Source organism: Anser brachyrhynchus, assembly GCF_964034855.1.
Source record: "Anser brachyrhynchus genome assembly, chromosome: 2".
Lineage (NCBI taxonomy): Eukaryota > Metazoa > Chordata > Aves > Anseriformes > Anatidae > Anser > Anser brachyrhynchus.
The window spans coordinates 50335468-50357201 of NC_137695.1; the positions used below are offsets into that span (position 1 = coordinate 50335468).

The following is a 21734-nucleotide window of genomic DNA, read 5'->3' on the forward strand; positions in this document are numbered from 1 at the left end:
CAGTCTTCGAAACAAAAGACTAGATGCTAGAATGGCAGAGGAAAATTCCGTCTCGTGTCCCGACTTTGTTTGTTTTGTTTTGTTTTTTTTTGTTTTGGGCTTTGATCAATTTAGTAAAGTTCCTTGTTAACTTGATGGTGAACTGGGGAACTTGTGCACGGACGTGGTTTATGAGATTATTATCCTTAAAATATTCAATAACTTTAAGGTCTACGCGGGGGGAAAGGGGTGTCTTTGAAAAGGTATTTTTGCATCTATTCTTATTTGAGTTTCTCTTAAATTAGCTGTTTTGGGGAAGTCAGCTTTAAATAAGTAAAGAAGTTTTGTCTGAGCGTGCGTAGGTAACCATAGATAATGTGGAAAGTCAGTTGCTTCTGTTGTTGGCAGAATCAAAAAACAATGAGGAAATATCTTTGCCTCCAATCTCATCTAATTGTAAACAAGGAGATTGATGGCTTTCTGTGTAGCTGTAGCTTGGGAATGAGTTTGGAGAAAAGAATAGAGAAGGTCTTCCTGACTGAGGAACACATGTTGGCTTTCCTATGTAACTGTGTGAAAGGAGCTTTCAGTAAGAACAGCTGCACTGCAAGCTTGCTGACTCCAGGAGATCAGGAGCAGGTGGACACCCTGGAACCTTTTGCAGCTTATGTTGCTGTCCGTGGGTGTTACTTACTATGCTTAAGAATAAGATATTTTTTTTTAATTATTACTACATTTTGAAACCAATGTGTTTCTTCAGTTCTGAGGTATCATTGTGCTGGAGCCTATATTGGGTGGCCTTCCGCCTGAAGAACTTTCTGTATCTCAAACGGTGCTGTCCTAAAAATCTGCTCATGGTTTGGAGAGCTAATTAGTGGTACCGCAGTGGTTATGAAGATTGAACTAACTAGTTTAAGCTTCAGTTCAAGTATCAAGAGGATAGTGGCTCAAAGTCATTTGAATTGCCCAGATTCCTGGGAGAGACAGTAGGCTTTCATCAGGCAAAATACCCATGAATAGTTCCATTCATTTAGCAAGATAGACTTCAAGGCCACCTATTCCAGGCCACTGGCATTGTTTGCAGACCCTTTGCTTCAAGAGGGAAAAATGCTCATCTGGTTACTTGGGTCAACATCCTTGTCCCTTGGGTCAAAATCCCAATAGTTAATGGGTAGGAGATGATGTTTTGCCTCTAACGTGAACTGATATGGAAGAACTTGGGAAAAAAGTACTGCAAACGTTCATTTTCATGTTGTGTATTCAGATTAATATAACCTTTGTTCCAATATTATGGAAGCTGCAGTGTTATCTGTAACTTACCGTGTAATCTCAAATTTTGTAAAGCTTATTGCAAGCTGTACATGGGAGAAGGAGTATATATGTTTGATTTAGTGAACGGCCAAGTCAGCGTTAGAGCATTTGAGCACGAGGTCAGAATGTGGTGTTGTAAAACCTCATAGTTAACTACTTCTGGATGCAACATTAATACTGTGTATCGCAAGCAGTGTTGTTGTTGTAGCCAGACAGTTAGATGCAACCCTATCTGGGTGAGGAAGAAGTTAAATTTGGCTTCTCTCTTTTTGCCTTAGAACTTGGCAATAGCATGGCTGTCGATAGGAAACAGGTTTTGGCTTCTGTGAGCTTGTCTATAGCAAAGCTAATTATCTCCCTGTTCTTGTCTAGAACCATCCACAAGTAGATCAGCACTGAACTTCCCAGTTGTGTTAACAAGGCCCTCTCTTCATCGGAGCCGTCTGAATTACACCGTGCTGGATTCTCCTGTCCCACCTTGTCAGCCCTCGACATCTTCTATATTTGGCATTGGCAGTCCTAGGCTGTCCTTCATAAAAGAAATAGAAGATTCTACCTCTGAAAAAGACGATGATAACATCCCAACAACCAGTGATTCCTCCTCTAGAGCATCTGCTGAAGGTGATTTTTGTGTTCTCTGTTTAATTGACTTTTTTTTTAATGTGAAGTACCTTGCGTTCTTTAATATTCCACATCACCTTAGTAAATAAAATAGGTGAATGTCAACTTTGGATGCGAGAATTAAATTGAATTTTTAGTGTTTTAGAAGTATATAATCCTATCACCTTTTTAATAGAAGTGTGCTTTGGAATACGTTTATGATACCCTGATGTTAGAAAGAGTCAATGCTGAAATATACACATTCAGCTAGGTTATATGTAAATTTTGAACTGGGACGGTAGGAAATCAGGCTGACTTGCCGTAGCTTGACAAATAGGCTGATTATCTAGAAGGAAGAGTGACTCAGAATATCTAACAGACAGCTGGTTAAATGTGAATAAGTGCAGGTGACAAATAGGAACACGAGATGTTTTCCTGTGTTTCAGCAAGAGAAGATAAAGAAACTACTCTGACATAAGCTATAGGCTGTTTTTTGACCTTTCTTGGTAGAAGGCTTCAGCTGTCAATACTTTCATGTCTTTTGCCAAATTCATTGAGGAAAGCACACCATTTTAAAATAAAAAATAAGCATCGTGTCGATGTAGGTTGGTACCTAGGTCTTCTCGCTGAAAGGGCGAACAGCAGGTTTGCAGCTTTTTCTAGTCCCCCATATAGACAGGGACTGACGTGTGCTCAGCAGGTTTTCCAGAGATCTTTTGTACAGCTGAGAGTAGAGTTGCTGGGCTTTAGCAATATAACCTGAGTGCACTAGAACTTTCTGGTGTGTCTTCGTAAAACATACATGGGCAGAAGATCGTTAACTCTTAGAGCAGCCTTTGGGGAATCTTCCAGGTTTAAAACCTGTGCGATTATGATCTGTGCTGGCCTCCAGCCTTTTACCAACACAGAAAAAAGCTTTGTCCGTACAAATGCACTGATGTTTATGCGGTCCTCTTTTATCTTAGCCTGAAGGAAAAAAATATCTGCATTGGAAGCACAGTATTAACTTGGTAAGATTGCTGAAAACTACTTGCAGCTCTGTGAACAGTTTTCAAGTTTGTAGGTGATACTTGGTTTTCAGTCTGTACGTGAAGTTGATCTATTTAAAGAAGCTGAAGTCATGCTTATTTTTCTGTATTGAAGAACTTGAATTAGTGTGATCTTTATTGTTAAAGTTCTGTACGTACGAGAGGCATTTACATCCAGCATACGTCATTTTGGCAGATGTTGCAGTTTTAAAAAATACTTCATCGTCACTGCTCTGGCCCACAGAAGCTGAAAGAACTCATTCCCTCTCGCAGCATTCTGCAGCTAGCTCTAAGAAACCTGCATTCAGTTTATTTGTTTTTGGAGGACTGTGTCCTGTAAGTACTGCACAGTATTTCTTTTAATCAGTTTGAATGTGTACCTGTTTTTCTATCCACTTTTCATACTGTGTTTCCGTAGGTACGTGGAAGCACGTCTGTTTTTAAGCAAAACCAGCTTGGGTTTTCTCCATTTTACCCCGGCAAGACGGCCTATGCCGGTGGTGCAGCTGTAAGATCAAGGCAGCCAAAGACGGAACCTTATCGGGTATGAGAAAAGTAGTGTAGTGGGAAATAGTGATGGAAATAAAAAAAGCAGCACTGCCAAAGGAGCTTTGAGCAGGGAGCTGAATATGTGGTAACAGTTGCTCTTCTGCCCTCTTGGTCTACAAAAATAGACGTCTGAGATTGATTTCTGTTTAAATTCTTTAATAACAGTTTTTACCACAGGTAATACTTGTCAGAAAGAACAAGAATGGCAGTTTGGGCTAGTTGTTGGTAGTTGGGGTTCCCTCTGTTGTTAGGTCTTTCAAAAAATTCCATTTAAGTGCCATTGTCTGCCTCTGACTACATTACGTTAAAATAACTTGATGCAAAAAAACCAATGACAGCATAACTTTGAAAACTTGTGTTTATGGTAGCAAAAGCTACAGTAGTCAAACCTGGCTAATATTTATCTGTGGATCTTCTTTTCCAAGCATGCCTACATTCATGCTATGGATATGTTGTATAAACCTGCAGTCTTTGAAAATATCTAAAATCAACTTTGCTGATCCTTTGTTCTTCTGGTACACAGAGGCATGCAGGACTAAATGCAGTCTCAAGATAAGCAGTAACATGCTTTCTGTTTTGAACGATTCATATAGTTCTTGAAGAGAGTTATTTGCCCCCAAGAGTTCTTGGAAATAGCAAATAAAAACTGCTGACAACTCTGATTAGCTAGAGCTGAATCGAAAAGGAAAGTCAAATCAGGTTTGGTAGGAATGTATTTAAATGAAAGTGACTTTTATCGATAAATCAAAAGGAATTTTAAGAAAATGAAAACGCGGGTTTGCTGGCTCTGTTCTGACAGTCCATTTGTGCAACGGAAAAAGGGCAGTACAAGTACCTCACTTACGGGAAACCTTGAAACCTTGTGGTGCAAAGCTGGGAACCCTCTTTGGTCGGCTATTTTTGTTTTTTACAATATTACTGCATTATGGTAAAAAGAGGAACCAAAATACTAGGCTTTTAAAGGAGAGAGTAGCTTGCAAGCTTCTTGCTGCTTGCTGTGAATGACAGCAAGGTACTAGAGAGTCCAGCGAAGGGCCACCAAGATGATCAAGGGACTGGGAGCACCTCTCCTCTGAGGAGAGGCAGGGACTGCTGGGCCCGTTTAACATGGAGGAGAGGAGGTTCAGGGGGGATCTTACTGGTGTATATAAATACCTGAATGGATGGTGCAAAGAGCATAGAGAGCCATTGTGTTTTCAGCGGTGCCCAGTGCCAGGTCAAGAGGCAACAGGCACAAACTGAAACGTGAGGCTCTGTCTGAGCATCAGGAAATGCTTTTGCACTGTGCGGGTGATGGAGCCCTGGCACGGGTTGCCCGGAGAGGCTGTGGAGTCTCCCTCTTTGGAGGTCTTCAAGAGCTGACTTGACATGGTCCTGGGCAACCTGCTCGGGGTGGCCCTGCTTGAGCGGGGGGGTAGACCAGGCGATCTCTAGAGTTCACTTCCAACCTTAACCATTCTGTGGTTCTGTGAGTCTCACTTGTGTTTTTACATGCTGCGTGGTCTGCTTCCTGTCTTCACATCGTGTGATAAGCACAGGGTGGTTATATGAGGGGTTTAACCTGGGAAGAAAAAAAGTCACACCAAAGGAAGTTTTTGACTGATATTTGAAGTTGGGTGGTGCAAATAAACAGTTTACTTTTTCAGTGTAATGTTTAGATCTGTTACAGTTTAAATCAGATCTTTATCTTTTAAGACAAAGATTTGCAGCCAACTTTAATCTTGGGGGAAGGGAGGAAGCAAGAGAGAAGTAAAACTAGTTCCTGGTTATGATTGTATACACTGATTTTAAGATGGTACACTTAGACCATCGTGAAACTCTGAGGTCTGTGTTGTTACTGAAAATGCTTTCTGTACCACAAGCCTTTTCTTGAGTTCTGTTTCCCTGATTACTGCTTCGGAGGCCTTAGCAGTCCTAGCATCATCCGTCTTGACCTTTTACAAGTACGGAGTTCTTTTATTGCTCGTGCAACAAGCACGTGCAAGATGCACTGAGGCCCAAGGTAAACTTCATTAAACTCCGAATGTATTCTCTTCTTTATGGCTTGAACTCCCAGTGACTGCATGTTTCTCTGTCATCAGAATATATTGATTGTATCATCAGTGTAGCCTTGGGACATAAAATACATGCCTCCTTAGCTGAGAATTGACCATTGTAACACTTAAAACGCTAATTTTTCAGGCACAAAAGAGAGCGAAAGCTAGACAAGAAACTGTGCGGTCCCACGCTACCTTGAGTACCTCAGCGTGGTGCATCTTGGAGGCAGTGGAGAAGCTGTCAACCGCTTTGTTGGTAAATAGCACTTCTTTTAATCTGTTTTTGCTTCATGTGTTTATAAAACTTAGTAAATGTGCCATCAAAGGATAAAGATAAAACTATTCTTCCTTACGTTGTGGCCGGTTTAATTTATTGCGCTATTTTTTCAACAGGATGCTAAAAGAATGACATCTGTTTTGCCGCTGTGTTGTGTAAGTTGACCATGAACCCCCACATTTTTGTTGCAGGGAACCCTCTCTCTCAGGAAAAAAAAATTGCCCTCTAATATTTATGCTTTGTTTTTTCCCTTAGCCTCCGGACATAGATAAACCGGATATTACTGACTTCCAGTCCAAACGAAGAAAGGTAAGAACCAATAATGTCTTAAGCTGAGGTAGATAACTTTTTCAATGCTTTATCACTATTAGAAAAATTTTCTCAAACCTCAGTGACAACATAGACATCAAATCAAGTTAATATTGGCATGTCTCCACAGTAGATGATGGGCTGTGAAGATTACTCAGGTTAAGAATTATGTTATCTTTGTAAGTTGAGAGCAACAGCTCTAGAACACACCAAGTCGTTTTATCTTGTCCCCCAACTTGGGGTGAAGCTGCATATTAAAATTCCTGTTGAGGCAAGTTTTCTCTTGAAGAAATGATCACAAATAGAAAAATACTGATTGAATGGTCATATAGACTTTGTACAGACTTCCGTGTTCATTCGGGCACAGAAAACTAATTTTTCTGCTTTTTATCACCATTCAAAGTAAAGACAAGGAAAACTGTTAATTTCCGACGCTATAAATCTTACGCTCCTAAATTCCTATTTGGAGGTAGCACAGAACTGGTGATAATGCTGTGGTAAAGCATGATTTCCTTTCATTTTATTTAAAAAATGAAAACTAGTCATCTTTTTTTGATGACTTTAGTTAGGGGTATCCTTGGGCTTATTAAATTGCAAAACCCTTAAATGACCACTTGAGGATCAGGTGCCTGAAGGAAATAACAAGATGTGCAAACTTTTCATCTTCTGTTCTAATGAGCAAAGGGACAGTGTCTCAAGAAGTTTCTGTGCTAATTCCTTGATTGGATGGATGTATAATTAAGTTTACAATCACTTCAGAGTTTACAAACATCTCAGATTTCCTGGACCATCTTTTCACCATCTGCCAAATTACAAGGGCATGGAGAAGTGAAGTATATCATAAATATTATCCAAATAACTAAAACCAAATCTGGTGTGAATTCTCAGTTATATTATAGCAATACACCTGTGATAAGGCATTAAGAAAGATCTGCCAGATTTGCAACAGAGAGCCTGAAATTGTCAACCACTAAATGAATGTTGCACGCAGCTGTCAGTGGGTGAAAGGAGATAGATTGTCTATTCATAATACTAGAATTCATAATGGTGGCGGGAGAAGGGTAGCCCGCGATGAGAAGCAATTATTTGCTGAGGAGACGATCGTGTGTTTTCCTGCTAAAGTGAACATGCGGTTGACGGAACACTTGTGCACTCGGGCTAAACTTCTGCAGTGGGTAGCAGTGATGTGGTATTTTTCTTATTTCAAGGAACTGTACCAGGCAGAATAGCTCTTGGTGTATTAAATGCCTAACTGGGGGAATTAATATTTTTCTTTTTTACCTTTAAAACCAGCAATGAACCATCGTTCACTCAAAGTAGATTTGTGAACTTACATAAAACATGTCTTATTCAAGGTTTCAAACTGAATGTAATATTTTTTAGAAAGATGCATTTTTGTATACTTTAGAGATAGTGTGAATCCTATTACTAAGAGCTGGGAGATACTGTGAAATTAAAGCTGCAGCGTAAACAAAAATTTCCTGTTGGTATTGATTTGAACAATAGCATGCTTCCTAAGACTGTATTTTCTGATCCTTAAGACCGCAGGCGGAGCCATCGGTAAATCTTGTAGCCTTTAGGGTTTGTTTTCTGTCTGACAGTTCAGTTAAGTCAGTTTTGCAGAACACGCAGTGGTCTGTGTTAAAAATTAACTCTGGTCTGTGAAAATGCTTTGAAAAGGGAAGTCAAACCCACTACTTGAAGTGCATCTAATGCACATGTAAAGCATTGGATCATATTTTAATGAATGAGATTATTGTAAGATTGACAAGTTGTTTTTTTTGAGTGTGTTCTATTGTTTGTGTAACTTTGAAGAGGGAAAATGTAGGGAATGTGAAGCCCAGAAGCCTGTATAATTAGTTACTTAACACTTCGAATGTTAAATTAATGAATTAAGCTACTAAAAAAAAAAAATCACAGTGTGGGCAGAGGAAAAGATAGGAGCATATTCTAGGAACATGGGTTACTTTAATTATGGTAGCATGAATTATTTTGTCTATGAAGCTAACTGCCAAATTTTGAAATGGAATTCAGTCAGACTTTGGCTACTTATATATAGCTTTATGGATTTCGTTACTGGTTTTCTGGTGATTTCCCTCTACAAGTTGAACGGTCTTCAGAATTTTCAAATTGTATTCACTGAGTGCCAAGACCGATGGGGGGAGGTTTATAGTTCTGTAATTTGTTTTCATCAATAAATATTGGAATTAATTTGGGTGGACGTAAGGATAAATTGATTGCTGTTTCCCTTTCAAAGCTGGAATCCCAGAATGCATTCCAGCCTCCACCTGTTAAGAGACTTGTGACACCAACAGTAAACCGTCAACCGATGCGTTATACGCGGTATTCTGAACCATCACCGACTTCAACTACTCAGTCCAGCAAAATTTGCCAGAGAGTAGACACAAAGTACCAAGTGAGTACATTTTTGAGTCCTTATGTGCCTGTTTTTTTTTTCCAGTCTTGGAATGTTTCTCAAACCAATTGTTATCCTATCTTTGCAAAAAGTACTGATAGTGTGTTTGAGGCGAGCTTTAAGGCAGTGGGAACCATTGTGAAATAGATTGAGCTTTTATGGATTTCATTCTGTTTTTGGAACACTGAGTCATCCTGTTCTCAGTGAAAGAATATTAAAAGACAGAAATGTTTTCCTTTTATATTCTCATGTACACAAAGCTGTCACTGATGAAACATGCTCGTGTTCTGTGTAAACTATTCCAGGTGAGCTATGTGCTTCAAGTGAGAGTTCTGACAATGTGCTGAGTTATCGTTTTTGATTGCTTTGGAGTAGATGGAGTCTGATAAATTTTCCATAAAATTAAATGGGCATCTCTTTCTGCGAAAACATCTGTGTTTCCAGTATCGGTCTGAGTGTACAAATGACCACGTGTTAAGTGTATGGGCTTTTTAGGCTGGAAATCAAAGTGGACAGTAATACTGGTTGCTTATTGCTTTTAACTCTTTCAATCTCTGTATTGTTTAGCCAGCACAATCTCCATTTGGTAAAGTTCTAAAATGAATGTAGCAGCAACTGCTTAGTTTTTAGGGGGGTAGAGTTTGTTTTTTTTTCTTGTTTGTTGATAAATGATAGAAAACAGAAAAGTATGTCCCTTTTACGGGGCTGGTAAACACAAGTTTTGATGAAAACTCTCCCCCCTACACACACAATTTTTGTCATTTTGTTTAAAATAATTACTTTCTTTGTTAGAGGATTTGACAAATTTGATTTAGTGTTCTATCAGTTTGTCCTCAATGCTGAGTGAAGCAGTGATGCTTACTTTAGCCCCAAAATTTAACTGAACTGTACCCACAATGCTGAATTAGGGAACAACGTTAAGTAGGTGAGGTGTATTCAGTGCTATAAAATTAAAAATAAATAAATAAAATAAAAACCACAAAAAAACACATTAAGTGGTTGTTGGTACTTTGTGTATTCTGTACATAGTCAGCTAACTCTTGAACTAAACTTAACTTGCAGGGGATGAGAGAGAAGACTTTGCCTGCAGAACAGCGAGCAGAACCATCTGAAAGGTATGACATCTATTAATTTAAAACTTACTTGAAGGAAGAAAGAAATCTCCTTTTTCAGTACGGTCTGCACCTGAAAGGTGGTGACAGTTCTCAGTAAAAGGAATGGGAAATCCAATGAAAATTTCGTATTTTGAGGCAGCTGCAAAGTCTGGATTGTGCTTGAAGATCAATATAACTTTGAGAAAATTGTTGTTTTTATGAAAGGAAGGAAGATGAGCAAGAATAAAACTACTGATACACCACTTTTTATCCCAAGTTTATCTTCTGAGTAGGATACGAAGATGGGAAACAAGGCACGTTATAATGCTGTATCCACAGAAAGGATCTTTGCTATTGGAGGCCTAATTTTTTCCTTCTACAGGAAATATGGCTCATTTTGTAGTTTAACTAAATCTGTAGTGTTACAAATTTTGCTTTGACAGATATTTCATGGTTTATAACTCAGTTTACTTATAACAAAATAATTTGTCCCTCCTAATGTTCCCTAGGGGAAAAGCTATTAGTTTTAGCTATTTAATTGCTTGCAGTTTGAAAGCTCTGTCCTAATGGGATGATTCTTTCTGAAGTATTCTTTAGAAGGTGAAGTAGGGGAAGTGAGTTACAGTTCAGGAGGATGTTTATTGATGTGTTTTTTTCTTTATTTTTTAAGCAAAAACATGGAGGAAGATTTATGATTTATTATTCTTTTTTTTAATACTCCTCTCATGATGAAGTTAATTGTCTGCTTTGAGTTCACATGAAGACCATGTGTTCTTTAGAATCATTTGAGCCCAAATGCTAACTCATCTCTAAAATAAAAAAAATCCAGAAGAATTAATTGAATTTCTTCTTGAGGAGACTGCTTTGTGTTACACTGCTTTCTTGGTTTAGGTCAAATGAGTTATCCTCCAGATAATATTGATGGCTTTTCCTTCTGGGCAAATGGTGTTTTGGGTAATAATGCTTGAGTTAAGAGACTTTGCACTCGGTTTTTAGGGGGTCGCTCTTTTCAAAGAACAGTAGCAGGGAATTTTGTTGACTCTATGCTCATCTGCCAAGCAATTCTTAGGTGACCATGGGCATTCTTTGGCTTGCAGAAAGAACTCAACACTTTGTTTTGGCATCTAAAAGTTGGACTTCACAACAACCACCTTTTTAGGGGTGGAAGCGACTGGCTTTAAGGTTCTGGTACAGGTGCAATCAGGTGCTGGGTTTTAATTATGTTTTTTTCAAACTGTTCTAAATTGTCTTTGCTAGAACTCCTTTCTACTTCTCCATTTAGGAAGGAGATACAGAAAACTCACACTGCTTTTGATTTCGTTCACAAAGTTTATTGCAGTGCCCTACCTTTTGTTTGTAGAGTAGGTAGTGGTGGTAGTGTTTTTTGTGATGCTGGTCTCTGTTGGGTGCCATGTTCTGGAGCAGGAGCACCACACTGATCTGCTGGCAAGAGTCCCTTTGGACAGTTGAGTTGGAATACTCAGTAAATCTCTGGCCCACCAATGCTATATATCTATGTGTGTGTGTGTGTGTGTATATATATTTTATATCCTGAGTCCAATTGCAGATTAGACTTGCTTGAAGGCTGACAACTGTCTTTGCCCCCTTGAAGCTCACAGGTGTTAACAGAAAGAGGAATATGGGCTGTTATGGGCAAGCGATAGTTGTCTGAATGAAGATCTATTTTGATGTAAGACTTTTTTCAGAATTCTAATGGATTGACAGTTTGGATTAGAGAAAAGTCTGAGCATATGCCTTAGGGATCTGTCTTCCTCTATGCAGTTACAGTGCTAAGCAGGCTGTTGTCAAGTATTTGACAAGTTTAGACCAGTTCTCCTCCTCAGTATTGTGGGAGTTTGACCTGGTGTCTTCCAGTGCGATCTAATGCACTTTTGTACTGACTGACTGATTGGCTGCAAGATAAGCTTTGATGTCACAGTTTTTCCAGGCATACTTCATTTTCTTGCCATAGTACTTTTGTTAGAGTTATTCCCTATTCCACTTCTGGTTTGGGTTATTTTTTCCCCATTTGCTCTTGGATTAGGATATCTTTCTGGTTTTGAGCTAGGCTTTTTTAAGTACCAGAAAAATGCCTTTGTATGCCTTACAAAAGGGATCTGTATTCATGTCTGAAAAGACTTCTGGAATGTTGGCATACCCAAACACCTCTGCTGTTCCTGCTGATGGCCACATGAAAGCCAGAGCTGCTTCTGAAGCTTAGGCCATATTACCTTGCCACACAAGTCTAAGGCGTCCCTATTCTATCAGAGCTGTTGGCAGTGTTTCCCATGTGTATGTGTGCATATGTGCACTCTTTCTGTATTTTTGTGAGCTGTTCTTTTATATCCCTGCAAAAGATACACGTGCATCGCAGAATCAGAGAACCGGTCCTATTTAAAGGAAGCACTGGAAAATAACAATCTAAATCAGCTCTTCTATTTCAGGTCTTCTGGCTTAGTCATTGTTCCCATGTGAACGGTGCACTTATGTATGTCCTTTTCATTGCTGCTGTTAATAAAGTTTTTCCTATTTAGAACATCAAGTATTTACCAGCGTTTAGCAACTTGTGAGACAGCTTTAGTTTTTTTCTGATCAGCAGGTTTCAATTCTAGGACTAATAACAGCTCTAATATCTTGAAAAAACAATTTGGCTGGTAATTTTTTTTTCTCTTGTTTCCCCCAACTTCTGTACTGTCGTGTGCTAGCAATGTGACCAGCTACAAATTCAGTACTGCTGCGTCCAATGGTCTGTCTTCAGGAGTGAGTAGCGGAGGCGGCAAAATGAGAAGGGAAAGAGGAATACACTATTTATCAAGAGCTGTACAAGAACAGGTAAGTGACTCTTAAATTAATTGCTGTCACTGAGCTTACTGAAGTAACTAGCTAAGTGTGTCAGTTTTATTGCATCATAGTAAATTATAACAATACCGCTTTATTTTTGCATTGTTTTTGTTTTCTTGTGGGTTTCAGAGCAGGCTCCAACTGATTTCCTGTGTTTGAATACCTGAACTTTGCTTATGTAATTTTGAAATTTTTAATTCTCTTACCTTGGAGATTCTTCAAACTATAACATTTCTCGTTAGCAATTGAATGAATGAGTCCTAAGAAGAGAAGTAATGTTTTGGTGAAGGTTTGTATAGTTTTTCTACAGGAATGATACTTGAAACGAGTGCCAAGTATAAAAAGAAAAAAAAAGCTTAATTTTTGGTTTCATATTTAAGTCATACAGAAAGATACAGGCCAAGAGTGTGAAAAAGAGTAGTAGAAGACAGCATTCTGCATGTCTGCTAACGATGACTCAGTTTTTGATACTCACCAAACTCATTGTGAGAGAGTTTTTTTCTCATTTTAATAGGAAAAATCTATTCCATAAAACTATGACCATGAATATTCAGATTATTTTTTCTTTTATTGGATGTTATATAAGCTGCCTGTAAGTTTATTTCAGTATTTACGTTAACATTAAGTATTTAATTAATATTAAGTTAATATTAAGTATTTAAGTTAATTTAAGTTTCAAATCATTAAATGGGACTTCCGGATGATGCAATATAAAGAAATCGTATACACTGTTGTTTATTCCTGTAACACAAATAAAATAATGGTCCAAATATCAAAAGTTCCATAAACTTTTCAAATCAAAACTGTGAAACAGATGTAAGCTACAGGATGCACTGAATATCAGTAGCACCAACTTACATCCCTGCCTAGTCATTTCTAAGTAGATCATGATAGTACTGTACAAATTTTGGTCAGATTTTCTATGCCATTTAAAACATAACTCATCCAATCTTAGTAATCAAATAAAGTAAGTGGCAGGGATGAAAATTGAAGTTGTTAAGAGGCTGTTTTCTGATTTTTATATTTGCATCCTGATACATGGTATAGACTGTATTTACCAGAACACAATCTTCAGGGCTGTTAGTCTGACTTTCTTTGGTGCTTTTTGTGTTTAGTTTGGTTGTTGAACCTACCTGCTTCTTTAAACATTACCTTTTTCCACGTTCACTGCTGTAGTGACTTCAGAAACTTTGGCAGCTATCCTGCCTAATTTTGCAAGAGGAACACTTTCTCACTTGTCTTGAGAGTGTACTCTTAATTGAAGCCATGCGAGGGTAGTTAGAAAGGATGATGCTTCTCCAGAGCTTTGATGACTAAAGTATAGAAAAGAAAGAAAAAAAATGTGATCTGTGCCTCTCTGTTCTGCACAGGTTTTGAGTTAACTTTCAGTGTTCTTGCTGTACAGTTGTTGAATAGAGTATAATGTGGAAGCAGGCCTGCCATAAATTAAAATGACGTGGTAGACAGAGGTGGGGAGATCGGGATTTCTTCTGGAAACTTGCTTTCTCTTAATTTGTATGGATTTTTGTTCTATTTAATTTTGTTAATAAATTGGGTGCGATGGGGTGAGAAAGTAGTATGTCTTGTATAAGAAAAATTAAAATTTGCAACTTTAGGAAGTGGAGGAACCAGTGCTACCGAACATACCCCTACCCATCAGTGCTGCATCGCTGCCTCAGTTCAATTCTAGTTTCGTTGGTAGTAGCGCTGTCTCAGCGTCACCGAGCGCTGTTTCAACAGCAGCAATGAGCACGGCAACTCCAGCAGCTGCGACGGGCATGGCAAATCCATCAGAGGTGGAGGGCATGACAGATCCATCAGAGGTGGAGGGCATGACAGATCCATCAGAGGTGGAGGACTTGACAGATCTATCAGAGGAGGAGGTGGAGGACATGATATATACAACGGCGACGTCAGGCATAACGTGTTCAACAGTGCCCTCAGGCTTGACATATCCAATAATGGCGGCGGGCATGCCATATCTACTGAAGACAAAGGACAAGGCAAAGTCAACAGTGGCAACGACAAGCGTGGCAAATTCAACGGAGGCGGCAGGCATGGCAGATGCAGCAGCGACGGCGGCGGGCAAGGTAAATCTTTATGCTATAAATAATGTTTACAATGAGTATACTGCTTTATTGCGAGTTGACTTTTTCTGTGGTGCTCATGAAACTAACAAATATTAGTTTCTACGCAGCTGAATGAATTGGGGTTGTATGCCAGTTTGGGGAAAAGGCATAAATGTTTTGATTCTGCTTCTCTCAGTCTTAGAGCCTGCCAACTCCCATTTAACGTGATTGTATAACTGCTTCAAATGCTGTGGAAGTCTGCGGGGGAAGGGGGGTGTGGACTTTATGCCAAGTTATTTATAGTGGTTTTGGCAGGGGTAGAGTTAATTTTCTTCGTAGTAGATGATGCTAGATGATGCTGTGTTGCAGATTTGTGAGCAAAACAGTGTTGGTAAGGCACTGGTGTTTTAGCTGTTGCTGAGCAGTGCTTACACAGTGACAAGTCCTTTTCTGTGTCTCACGCTGCCCTGCCAGCGAGGAGGTCGGGGATGCACAAGAGGCTGGGAGGGCACTCAGCCAGGACAGCGGAGCCCAGAGGACCGAAGGCATATTCCACACCATTTAGCATCGTGCTCAGCAATAAATGCTGGGGGAAAGAAGGGGAAGGAGTGGGGAGTATGTACAGGGTTATTTGCATTTGTCTTTCCAGGTAGCCATTACATGCGATGAGTCATTAATGCTACCTCAAATTTAACAACTTTACTTCTTTACCTCCAGTTCTTTTCCCTGTTCCATTTGGAGGGAGTGAGCGAGTGGCTGTGTGGTGCTTAGTTGCCTGCAATGGTTAAACCACAACTTTATTTAAGTTATTAAATTAGAGGTAACGTGGTCATATAAGCCTCACATAGAATGAGCCTAGGGTGCAATAATTGGCATATTATTGCAATAAAATAAACATTAATCTGTTCCAGAGTACTTGAAATATTTTTTGTACGGTTTGAAGTAGATAGCTGCTTTAACATGTTGAGGTGTTTGCTGAAGTTCTTGGAGTATCATTGGGCTGAGTTTGCCGTTCTTCAGCTTCCTGGCTTGCTTTTCCGTGCATTTAGACCTAAGTAGCATCTCCAGCTTTTCCTCTCAGTTTCTGGAATTTGGTTTTGAAGATATTGTCCTATACCCACTTGGAAACTTCCCTGTGTTTTATTATTACTTTTATCTGCAAAATAACTCAAACATCAGGTTTTTCGACGTCACTGCGGGACTTCTGTTGGGTAGTGAATTCAGGTAGTTGTTGCTCTTAAATATAAACCTTTAATTCTTTTGAAAATACAGATACAACCAACAAGTACTGTTGGCAGTCCTGAGTTCGCATTTTCATCTCCAGTTGTGAAATCTACTGAGGCAGAAGTGCTACCTACGTCTTCTGTAAGTAAAATAATAAAGGAGCTTGACTTTTTTTCTTAGGCATTTAGTAGGCTGTTGCAGAACACTAAAGCAGAATCTGCCTTGATGGAGAAAAGTATGTAGGCTTCTGGCTTATAATTTGTCATTCAGCATGCGTGCTACAAATGTGAAGAGCAGCTTTCAGATTTGGTTTTGTGTGTGCATTCGATTGAAGTTCCTGTGGCTTGAGAATCTGAAAAACCTCTCTTGTTCATAGCAGATTGGGTTTACATTTAGTGTTCCCGTTGTAAAATCGGCAGAACTTTCTGGACCCAGTGGTACTCCAGTGACGCCCTTTCTTACCCTAGGTAACTGAAACTTTAGCACTTCAGATCTGAAGTGCTGATTTTCCTTTTTTTCTTCATTAAATCTTCAATCTGTCCTGTCTGCGCATGCTAGCAATTCCAGGCAGTGTTGGACTTCTGCAGTATTTTTCCAGTGACAGATCTGCTTTTATAATTTTTGTTTTGTTTTGTTGCTTTTTGTTTTGCTTGTAATCATAAAGCATTGCAAAGTAAGTAGAATTTGTGAAGATTCTTATGTGAGAAGCATGAAAGCTGGAAATTCTTGTTTCTAACAAAAGGGAGTATAATCTGCTCTAACTAGGTCACATTGTGAAAGCTGTTTTTGTTTTCTTTTGTTTCAAAAGACACCACCACCTCAACCAACATCAACACACAGAAAGAGGAGGTCAAAGATTTTGCTGGTGGTCCCTTCACCACTGCCCACGTATTAAAGGAAGGAAGCGTCTTAGACGTTCTAAAAAATCCTGGTGAGATAATGAACTCCTTTTAAAAAGATGCTGCAAAAAATACGCTAGCATTTTTTATTAAAAAAAAAACAACACACGACTTACGGTTAATAGAGTATCTGCTATAAATATGAATGTAGGAGAGCATTACATTAAGCGCTGCGTTTGTTAGGTTTGTTAGGTCTGCCCCCTTCTATTCTAAGTGGTGTTTGTTGCTGGAAGTAAAACTGCAAGATGAAAAGCAGATGGGTTGCATCTCCTTTACGTGTTAGGATGTAATTGTAAATGAGGTACTAAGAGAATTAGCCAGATAATCGGTGTTTCATTTTAAGTAAATACAATTTGTGGAATTGAAAAGGAAATGTTTGTAAAACTCAACACTCCTGTCCCACCTTCAGCCCAGGTGAAGAAAGAATAGGAAAGAGCTTCAGTTCCAAATACATGGCGAAAGCTGCGAATCTTTGGGCCTTAGCTTACAATGGCTCCTGTGGATTAAAATTTAAACTGCAAACAGAAGTGGAGTGTTTTACATTAAAAACCCTTTTCTGAATTTTGTTTTTAAGCAATTGCAATTGTTTTCAACAGTTTCATAAAGTGTGTCTGTGGAAAAGATATCTTTTAAGAAAAAGGGCTTTATTGAATTTGATCTTTTCCCAAAAGTCTTCTTCTAACTTACATACTTGTTAAGAAGGCAGCACATTTCTCTACTGGAAAGAGCTAAGTGAGAGAAAATACACTGTGCATTTTGTTTAAGGGAAGACCTCTGAGTGAAGTGACATTCACTTTCTTTATCGGTTTAAAAGAAGCAGAATCTAAATCCACATTGTTCAAAGACTTCATTTTTGACTAAAAAAAAACCAACAAACAAACCACAAAACAACTATGTTCAAGGTAGATTTACAAGCAACTTGAGCTGCTGTTTAAGATGCATTTCCTTTAGTCTTTCTGTATTAGTAGCTTGTCTTTTCTGTTAAAATTGCCACCTTTTAAATAAGGAGTTGTCCTGTGTCCGATGCATTTTGAAAAAGATTATAGAAAATTAGACAGTTGTTCAATTGTCTTGAGTTTTTATTATTTAATTAATATTCAGCATCTGTGGGAAAATACCGTATGGATTGCTGCTCCGAGTACAAACTTCTGTACAGTTACTGGAGTAGATTTGAGTCATCTGCTACGGAAGGAGGAGCTTTAGAAATTTGATTCGATTGGGCATCGCGTCTTAATCAAATTGTATTATTTCCATTCCACGTTGGACTGTCAGATTTCAGTCAGCTACTGTCTGTTTGTACTTGTATCGACCAGTGAAAATGTTGATTTAAAGCTTCCTTGGAAACAAAGAGTTAAATGAAGCTTTAACGAAATGTTCTGTTGTGACCCAGTGCAGCAGATGAAATTTCATCCGTTTCGATAAGATTTCTGGGGACTTCCTGTTGCGCTCGGTCTGAATGTCTAGTTGTAACCATTGGCACCTGAGTTGAAATTTTTGCCCTCTAGTAAAGTCACTTAGTTACATGTAGTGAGGTGCTGCGCTAACAGGAAGACTTTTTTTTCTTGCTTCCTAGACTTTGGATTGTTGAAAACACGCTCTTCTACGTCTGCACAACCTACGACAAGCACAGTGGTTTATACTAGGCCTGCAATAACAACTTTTTCTGCAGGTAAAGAGACTTCTAAACAAGCATCGTACTGGCAATCTGATACATGTGACCCTTTTCTGCAAAACAAAGACATAAAGGACAAATGTGTAACTTGTCAAGCTACTAAAGCCTCAACAGTTGAGAGTATGAAACAGACAGTAAGTTCAAGTCAATGCGACACCTCAAAGCCAGCAGCGCCCCCAGCAGGGATGCTGGGCTTTGGAGACAAATTCAAAACAGTACCTGGAACGTGGGATTGCGATACATGTCTTGTCCAAAACAAACCGGAAGCTACAAAATGTATAGCATGTGAGACACCAAAACCTGGAACGGGAGTAATGCCTGCTCTGACATGACCAGTGGTCACAGACAGCTCGGTGACAGTGACATCCTCCTCGAGCAGCACTGACACAACAGCCACTCTGGGCTTTGGAGACAAATTTAAGAAGGCGAAAGGCTCTTGGGACTGTGGAATATGCCTTGTACCAAATAAGACGGAAGATAACAAATGTGTAGCCTGTCAGTCTGAGAAACCAGGTATGGTCCTTTTTTTCCTGTTGTTTCCATCCTAGCCTCTGTGGATCTTGTACAGAATAAAAGTACGTTGCATATATGGAATATTTTAAGCAACACGATTCCCAGGTACGGTTGATGGGTTAGCGGCTGTCTGCAGGATTGGTTTACAGGCACTTCAGAGGTCTCAGCCCAGGTTCCAGCCTGTCGCATAAATTGAACTGATTGTGAAATGTATTAGTACGGAGCTGGATCAATGCAGATACCCCCGGCTTTGCAGCTGGTGAGGGAAGATGGCTGAAGTGGGTGACTTAATTTAAAGACAACATAGTGATTTTTCACTGGCGAAAATGAGAACTCCATAGAAAGAGTTAAAAATGACTGCGTTTTTCTCTTTCAAAAAATAAGTAAAAAAAATTACAGAATGTGGCCAAAATGCCTCTACTCACCGTTTGTATGTAATTGAGGGGAGATGTGAAGCCAGATTTCAAGACAGTGTAGTCTTAACTAGTCTTAAGCTAAAGCAGAGAGATGCCTATGAAGGTCAGTGGTAGGCTTCAAGAAAGCGAGTGACCCGCTGGGTAACTTCTTCAGGGCAGTACTGGGTTGTTTCCCATTGTGTGTGACCGTAATTGATTTTGAGCGTGGTTGTATTGTTTTTAAAATACGATTCTAATTTTAACTTTGACTCTAAATGTCATTTAACATGCCATTACATCGAAAAACACCTGTGCAAATATATCGTGGAAGAAACAAATTAAGATGGACTAGACCGGGCTTTTGTAATCATCCTGTGCGGTAAGACTGAAATTTCCTGAGGTAAGATAATGGATTTCAGACAGAGTTGATTCTCTTGGACTTCCAACCTCTGAGCGGTCAGTTGGCATCTTTGTCTGAGGCTCTTGCCATTGCAAGGAGGAATTTTGGAAATGAGGGGTTTACTGTGACCATGGTGCAGTGAATTGCACGGTTACGTTGCACTCGTCAAGAGGAAGAGCGATGCAAGTAATACTAGGATAAAAGTTTTCTGCGTGTGCTGTGGAAGGGAAGAGCCATTCTTGTCTTTCCGGTTTTGAATTTGAAGCGTTATCTTCTGCTTCTCTCTTAAAAGGCACCTTTTCTTTAAAAGGCACCTGTCAGGCCTCTTTATGGAGGTTACACTGTCGTCAACAGCAGCAGAAGCTTGTGTGCTGAACAGAGTTGTGTGTTGTTTGGAAGCTTTGAGTTCCACTCTGGTTTTTTTGTTTGTTTCTTTGTTTCTTTGTGGGTTTTTGGTGGCTTTAATTTTTTTCAGGGGCGGGGGGGGGAGTTGCGGAGTAGTTTTGAACATTTCTGTGGGATTTGACAAATCAAATTTAAAAGTTAATGTTCATTTTATAGTTCATGTTCAAACAGGATGGTTAACTGTCTTGTTTGTCTCACAGAGGGTCCAACACCTGTGACCAGTAGCAGTGCATCTGCATTTTCTGCTCCTTCTGGAGAATTTCTGGATTTAGACAAATTCAAGAAGCCCGAAGGAAGCTGGGATTGGGAGACCTGCTTGGTTCAAAACAAAGCAGAGGCCACGAAGTGTGTAGCCTGTGAAAGTGCAAAGCCAAGCACCAAAGCAGAGCTCAAAGGTAATACTTCATGATTAAAACGAGGATGCATATTCTGTGATTTATTTTTTGGTTTGCTCTGATTTTTTTTATTTTCTTACCTGTTAAGCACAATTATTTTTTCCTTTGAGGTGTGGCAAAATTATTCGTTTTTCCTGTAGGAATATTGCCTAGATAACATCTGTTTCCACACTTTTCCCCAAGAATAAGTTTATCCTTTTTAGAGAAAAGCTTTCATTAATGACGTGCTTGTTCTTTACATGCCCTACACGTTGTTCATTTGGAGTTCAGACTAAAAACATGATCTTTCAAAGAAGTTCGTATACTTTTTAAAGCCAGGTGGTGGGCAGAAAACACAATTGTGAAAAGTTTTATGTAGAGAGGAAGCATGGGGTTTTCTTGTTTCTTTTACTGTTTGGTGGGTTGTTTTTTAAACAGTTTTGACTGGAAAGATCAGGACTAGAATGTAGTTCAAACCTTCAGGTACTGTTCAGAGGTACCGGTTAATACTGGTTCAGATAATTACAGCCAGCTCTTGGTGTTTGTGACCAATAAAGTTTGTGGCTCCAAAAGGAGTGGGTTAGTGCTAACTGATTAACTGCTGTATATGCAGAAATATGGAATCTGATTACTTACGCAGAGAGCACTTAAAATGTATTGTTTTGCTGGCTCTCAGTGAGTTGCATCTTAATGCTACCAAGGAATAAGCTTTTTGCTTCTGGCCCAAGTTTTTTAATTTGGTGAAAGCCTTTTCTGTGCACGTGCACATGCCAGAGAGGTTGCTTAAGTAATAGAAGCTATAGTAGCTGCTATCTTCTGTTTTTTGTAGAAGACAGAAATTGAATTCGTTAGCTTTGTAACTGTTATGCATACCAGAATTGGTTTTCTCCCTTTTGAAAATAGTAGAGGGTATGCCTATGTCAGATTTGGTGAGCAAGGTGATCAGATGAGGGCACTGCAAGACTGCCAGAACGCACCAGGCCTGGGGGAAAAGGAATCCGGCTGAGCATAGGAATTTCTAAAAGGTAACCAAGGAGTTGTGCATTGATACAGTTATTCTAAATAATCAGATTCTCGTAGCTCTGCCTTTGGAAAGTCTGTAGCCCTTGCTGTAGTGGCTGTACACAGGATGCAGTCTACAAAACCAGAAATGCAGAAGTCCTATGTTTTGGCTCCCTGGATTCATCAACCTGCTTCAGGATGGCTGGGGGAATCCAACTGTTAAGTCTAGCCAAACGGCGCAACTTGGGCTTAGCTGCCATTGTAACCAGCGTTGTTTCTCAACAGTAGCAAAGCTGAATGCATTGGTAAATATTTTCAGGTTTGGGCCTGCATAAGGTAGA

The 21734-nt window shown here is 39.3% G+C and overlaps 2 protein-coding genes across 5 annotated transcripts in view; both read left to right on the forward strand.

The window, feature by feature from the left end:
* Nucleotides 1-21734, forward strand: part of LOC308189778 (nuclear pore complex protein Nup153-like) — a 29159-nt gene that overhangs the window by 3583 nt on the left and 3842 nt on the right. The window contains exons 3-10 of one of the 3 annotated variants that reach the window (XM_080580246.1): nt 1663-1911; nt 3115-3254; nt 3337-3462; nt 5649-5759; nt 5897-5935; nt 6036-6089; nt 8347-8505; nt 9568-9730. In XM_080580246.1, the coding sequence (XP_080436372.1) occupies nt 1663-1911; nt 3115-3254; nt 3337-3462; nt 5649-5759; nt 5897-5935; nt 6036-6089; nt 8347-8505; nt 9568-9636 (947 nt within the window). In that variant the 3' untranslated portion in view covers nt 9637-9730. Of the gene's footprint in view, nt 1-1662; nt 1912-3114; nt 3255-3336; nt 3463-5648; nt 5760-5896; nt 5936-6035; nt 6090-8346; nt 8506-9567; nt 9731-21734 lie in introns of those variants that run through there. The other 2 variants (XM_080580244.1, XM_080580245.1) reach the window with 2 other exon arrangements.
* Nucleotides 13630-19518, forward strand: LOC308189791 (uncharacterized protein). Of its 2 annotated transcripts, none has more exons than XR_013946608.1 (3): nt 13630-14530; nt 15782-16664; nt 18206-19518. XR_013946608.1 is itself a non-coding variant. In XM_080580263.1 (3 exons), exons 1-3 carry the CDS (start codon nt 14186-14188, stop codon nt 18218-18220), a joined length of 453 nt encoding a protein of 150 aa, XP_080436389.1. In that variant the 5' UTR covers nt 13630-14185; the 3' UTR covers nt 18221-19518. The 2 variants fall into 2 exon arrangements, 1 of the variants encoding a protein (XP_080436389.1); XM_080580263.1 differs by having other exon boundaries at nt 15782-15874.

Coding starts and splice junctions, on each gene's coding strand:
- LOC308189791 (XM_080580263.1), top strand. CDS start 14,186: ATGAGCACGGCAACTCCAGCAGCTGCGACGGGCATGGCAAATCCATCA. Junction 14,531..15,781: donor CAGCGACGGCGGCGGGCAAG/GTAAATCTTTAT, acceptor TTGAAAATACAG/ATACAACCAACAAGTACTGT.